General features: G+C 41.5%; 1 protein-coding gene across 2 annotated transcripts in view; it reads left to right on the top strand.

The window, feature by feature from the left end:
- Positions 1–608: 608 nt before the first annotated feature.
- Positions 609–5789, top strand: part of otud5a (OTU deubiquitinase 5a) — a 36381-nt gene continuing 31200 nt past the window's right edge. For both annotated transcript variants that reach the window (XM_013915224.1, XM_013915223.1), the window contains exon 1: positions 609–1533. In XM_013915224.1, the coding sequence (XP_013770678.1) occupies positions 946–1533 (588 nt within the window). In that variant the 5' untranslated portion in view covers positions 609–945. The remainder of the gene's footprint in view (positions 1534–5789) is intronic.

Genomic DNA, 5789 nt, shown 5'->3' with positions numbered 1-5789 from the left:
ATTTGGTCGTGAATCCCATCCTAACCCTTTCAAAATTACACCTACACAGTTTTGTTCTGAGAAAAGTTCTCATATCACACAGCAAGAAAATGTCACATTTAGATGCAGAGAGTTCAGATTAAAGAGACACTGAGAAAAAAGGCAACTTATAACTGCAGGATGTTTTTTCTGCATTTACACATACTAAATAATAACACTGATTACATACTTTTTGCATACTTAACTGAAATGAATAAATTGTATTACGTAATGTAATTGTCACTTATAATATGTATGTAACTTTGTAATTTCAAAATGTTGTCACCTCTTGGCCAGGACTCCCTTGAAAAAGAGGTTTTTAATCTCAATGGGACTTTTCCTGGTTAAATAAAGGTTAATAATAATATTACAATAAATTGCAAAAAGTAATATGTAAAAGCAATTCTATATTTAATGTAATTTATTTTTTTAATTAAGCTCATTATTTTGTGTATGTATTTGTCATGTCAAATGTATTATTAATAATAACTATATATTTCTGCTATTAATATTAGTAGTAGTAGTTGTAGTAGTAGTATACAAACAAAAGATTTTTTCTAATAAATAAAATATTTATTATAAAGTTTGGATTTTAAAATAAACACGGAATAAAAACAAAGGTCTGGTTGACGTCCTGCCGTAAACGTGCCGTGGCAGCCGTCCCGGACGTGACGTCATGTTGTGTTGATGTTGTGACCGGACGCGCTGTGGACGGAAGAGGGAGACGCGTTTTGTTTTTATTCAACTAAACCGTTGAAAAGGAGCAGAAACGTCGCTTTTGTGTCCATTTCGGGTCGATAAGAGCCTTAGCTCGGTGATTGGTGCCAAACGGCCGGGACGGAGGGCGAGTAGACCGTCTTATTTGATCTAGAAAGGGAGGACTTGTCACCCTCTGACCCCCTCCCTGCTTCCTCCACACTCTCCACCATGACTATTCTCCCGAAGAAGAAGCCTAGCTCCGGGGTCGGCGTCTCGGACCACGCAGATGACAGCGATCGTCGGACCGGCTCCGACCCTCACCAACATCCTCACCCGCACTCAGGGCGAACTGGAACCCGACCGAGGGCTTCCCCTCCGCCTTGGTCCTACCAGCCCGCTCCACCCTCCGCCAGGGACGACAGGCGGAGCATTGAGGCGAGCTCCCGGCCGCAGCAGGCCTCTCCGCCGCCCGTCGGCTCCGTGTCCCCTGTGGGGCCGGGCGATGGTCGGGACAACAGCGGTGGAATGGTTGCCGGGTCCCGCGGAGAGCTCGTCGTGTCGTCCGGCGTCGTCGGATGCGGCGGAGGCATCGGCAGCTGCTGCTCCGGGCCCGGGCTGAGCAAGAGGCGGAGGCAGGCAGGCACCTGCTCCGGTGGGGTGGTGGGGGCGCTGGCCGGCGGAGGCCAGCCCGGGGTGACCGGACCGGGAGGTGTAGGGTCCAGCCAGGACACGGAGGAAGGAGCCGGAAACAACAGCGAGGACGAGTACGAGAACGCCGCCCGGCTTCAGTCCATGGACCCGGCTACTGTGGAGCAGGTAGGACGCTAACGCTAGCTAACATTAGCAACAAGGCTAACGGAGCTGCTAGTGCTCCTGCACAGGTGATTTCCGGCACTTTTACCAGAACTCAGGTACTTAAAGACCGAAAACAAAACGTATAAAATCAGCACAGGCCACTAGGAAGCAGAAAATAAGGATTTAAGTTAACTTTAAGAGGGAAGAAATTGCTGTTATTGTTCGGTTTTACGCTTAAGCCCAATGAGTCGTTTCCCTCCAGAGGCAGGCTGTGGGGACAATTGGTGGTGGTGGTGGAGGGGGGGCGTTCATTAAGTAACCTGCTAATCATGTCTGCTCACCTGAGGTCTTAAGAGAAACCCGTTTGGGGCAACCATAGCAACAGCACGGACGTTTGATCACCTGGCAGTTAAACATTTACCCCAAAACTAACCACAAACACACTCTAGGCACACATTTAAACACTGTTAAAGAGAGCTGCATTTGTCTCCACGGCCCATTCAGGTGAGGCTAAAATAAACAGCCAGATGTTCCCAGATTGGAAGGATAATAACTGCTACATACACGTTTTTGAATCGTAATATTACGCATATGAAATATAAACTAAGAATTAAAATATTTTCATGCCACTATTTCCAGGACGCATTTTTGTCAGCTCTCTGTTGAATATAATAACACCAAACGCTTATTTTACCTATTGATTAATTTCAATTAAATTTTTTTCTTTGTTCAGAAGTCGCCCATGTTCAGGGTTTGTTTTTTCTTGGAGAATGTGATGAAGCACAAAGGCAAAGCATTTGTTCCAATGAGGTTTTGTACAACTCTTTACTTGACTGCATGCTAGAAATTCTAAACACGTTTGTTGGACACCTGTACTATGAAACAAGTTCAGGGTACGGATATCCTCTCTGTATGTTCTGTAACCTTAACATGGATATTATCAATATACAAAAAAAACAACAAAAAGTCAGAAACACAGGCAGGTCTGCAGACAGCTGAACACCTGATTTTTACAAAGAATAGAAAACTGAACAATATGGTTAAACGGATAATACAGACTGAGAGTAACACAGCTGCTGCAGACAAAGCAGCAGATTGTTAGTATGAATGTGTGCGCACTTTGGCGTTTTTGTCAATAAGACTGGAAAAGACCTGCTATGGTAATAAAGTTAAAGTCTGTTTGAAGCCAGAGAAGAAAGCCGACTGTGTAACTAAACAGACTTCTCACAGCTCTGTCATTAAGACACGAGCGAATTTGACTGATTAGAATTTTTGTTCAGTTAAATCATTGTTTATATGTGTGTAAGAAAGTGTTATTCTTTCAGCTGCTGGTGGTGTTCAACAGTCTGAGAGTGAGTAAAGAATAAATGTAAAAATCCTGAGGTGGTTCATCCACTGACTCGGTCTCCATGTAGACTTGATAAAAGGTCTACAAGTACAAATAGGTTCTTTGTTTTAGGATTATACTTACACTCATAGAACAGTTAATTCAAAAAAAAAAAATCTGTAGTCAACCAGAGGCAAAAATCAAGGAATTATGTTGTGTCTTAAGAATCTGTATTTATTCCTGATGCTCATCAGGAAAACAAAGACTTTAAACACTCTTTCTGCAGTGCAGTGAGGTCAGCAGGATCTTCCAGGAATGGTGACGCTGTTTCCTGGAGAACTGATTCGTCACTAGGCGGTGATTTCATACCTCTTGCTCTCTTATCGTGAACATGGAGCAGGTTAGGTCTGCAGCCTAGTTGCCATGGCAATGGTAAACCTAAGCTTAAGATGTTAACTGCCTTTTTAACACTGAAAAGTCGGGATTAAACCAGAAGTTTTACTTTACTCAGTGTCGGGGATCCACAGAATGACAAACTGAGCCTGAACCGAAGCACTCTGCAGGGAGGCTTTTAATTTGAATCTCAAGCAGAATAGATGTTTGATATTTATGGATCAATAATGCGACTATATCAAGCAGAAATGAACTTTGAAGTGCTACTCAGTTTGATGTTGGAGGTGTTTCTGATTCAGTAAAAAGGACTAGATGTTACAGTCCCTGGTAATGCATTGCTTTAAATGGAGAAAATCTAAGTTATATCCGGTCTTTAGTATTTTCTGGTGCAGGTTAAATAATTTTTTCTTTTGCTTTGATTTTGTATATGAAACTGTTGTTTTTTCCTTGTATTTTAAGTCGAGTTCACCTCTTTACAGCAGTTTGTTTTTTGCCCCTCATTAAATCCTCAAACTCGCTTCGTAGTTCAGATTGAGCCAGATAAAAAAATCTATTTGGAGGGAGTGATAAGGAACAGCCTATTATAAAATCATCCACATCTGATGGAAGTTCTCTATTTTGTTTGCTTGTTAGTTGTTTATGTGTTTGTTTTGGTGCAATAACTTTGTATATTTAAGGAAACCTTGCAAAATGTTACCTTCAAGATATGATAACAAGTTAGTGACCTTCCAAGTACAGGGCACAAGTCAATTCACCTCATTTTGTTAGCGTTTTGTAGTCATTATACTTCATAACAGGAAATGCTGAAAAACACTTTAAAGTTTCATTTTTTAAAAACTGCAGCCAAATCAGTTTTGTTTCACAGTCTGCAGACAGAATGTCCTTTCATTTAGAAATGTAGATTGATTTTTCTGTAACCAGCTCTGAGCGTCAGCATCATGGGAAATGTCATAGTTTCAGTAGAAAAACGGCACCAATTTCAAGTCAGTTTTTCACCAGAGAAAAACCTCAAGGGTCATATATCACAGTGGGACATGGATGGCTGCTTATAACAAATCATAGCACATGAAAGGCCTCTCTGTAACCTACATTTGCCAAACTCATTTTCCTAATATAGAAAAGTTACTGTACCAAAGAATTTGCTGATCACGAGGATGTCAGGTTGAATTAGGGATGGGAGTCGGTAACCAGTTGCGTAGAGAACCAGTTCCCAGTAGTCCAGTTCCTTGGGGCTGTTAGTCTGCTTGTCTGTCGATCACACTTATCGGTTCGTGCACTTGTGCTACGATCAGTTTGTGTGTCGGAGGAGGAAAATAGTGGTGCAGGATATGGTCATTAGTTTTATTTTTACTTCACAAAGAGAGAGTGCAGTGGTAAAGTGTAAACTGCAATGCTAACTAGCCAAGAACCCAGAGTGACTTAAAGCTGAGTGAACACTGACCCCAGCCCAGCAGACACACCCTGAACTTCAACAGGTAACAAACTGATGAGCAGTTTGCAGGTTCCGTTTGTACCTGTTCATGTCTCTACAGTAGATTCACCGTGGCGATCGCTTTAAAGTCTGTTTGTGCTGGTTTTCATCTTTGCTGTTGGCTTTGTTTTCTGCTATAAGAGGCTTTGTCTAATACTAAGAGACAGATTATACGTGTGTCCTCAATAGGATTTGTGTTGGTGTGTAGGTCTGCAGTTTCAACTGTTAAATGAGAAATTACCTCAGGCGGTGTGTTTTAGGTCATTTTACACAGCGACGTGAAAGTAATGTAAGAACTATATAATGAATTACTTTCTTCTGGGAGTAATTAAGTAATGTACTGCATTTTTACATGTTTAAGAAAAGTGTCCTGTGTAATGTGAGTAATAATTACTTTTTGAGTGATGAGCCCGGCTCTGATCATAACAAAGAGGGGAATTGCGTCCACACAGCATGCAAGTAATTTGTATGAATGTAATGTCTTTGATGTGCTGCTTGGTGATGGTGGTGACTCAAAGAGGAGCCAGTGAGAATCGACAAGTCATATCGATAATGATAAATAGAACAAATAATACTTTACAAAAAGTTAAAAAATAGCCCAGACGAAAGAAGCTCGATCGAAGGAAACATGTAAACAAAACCGGGCAGTTCAGCAAGTAAAAAAATCTAAATAAAGTACATTAAAGTGCTGCAATGAAACACAGCAATAAAGTGGCGCTAGGGCTGTGCAATATGACCAAAATCTCATATCCCGATATAAGACATTTATCGTCCGATAACGATATAAATCCCAAAAATTGAACATTTTCTGTAAATTCTGTGAATCTCGGGCAGCTCGACTTGCGTGAAGTGTTTGCAGCTGCGGGTCATGTAGCTGGAGTCGAGTGTTTTAACCGATGCATGAAACTATATGTTGTGTTCTGTAATGTTTATATCATATTGCACCACTAGAGGGTGGTGTTGCAAAATAAGAGTAAAGCGGAGCCGGAAGAAGTTTAGAAGAGAGAGATAGAATACAGTTAGATGGCTAGCTGATAACTGATGTGTGTCACTGCTATCCCTTGGATGTTAGTCTGTGCTGAATTC

The sequence above is a fragment of the Pundamilia nyererei genome, unplaced genomic scaffold, assembly GCF_000239375.1.
Source record: "Pundamilia nyererei isolate P.nyererei 1_Seehausen unplaced genomic scaffold, PunNye1.0 scaffold00273, whole genome shotgun sequence".
Classification (NCBI taxonomy): domain Eukaryota; kingdom Metazoa; phylum Chordata; class Actinopteri; order Cichliformes; family Cichlidae; genus Pundamilia; species Pundamilia nyererei.
This window is presented reverse-complemented; position numbering and strand designations above follow the sequence as displayed.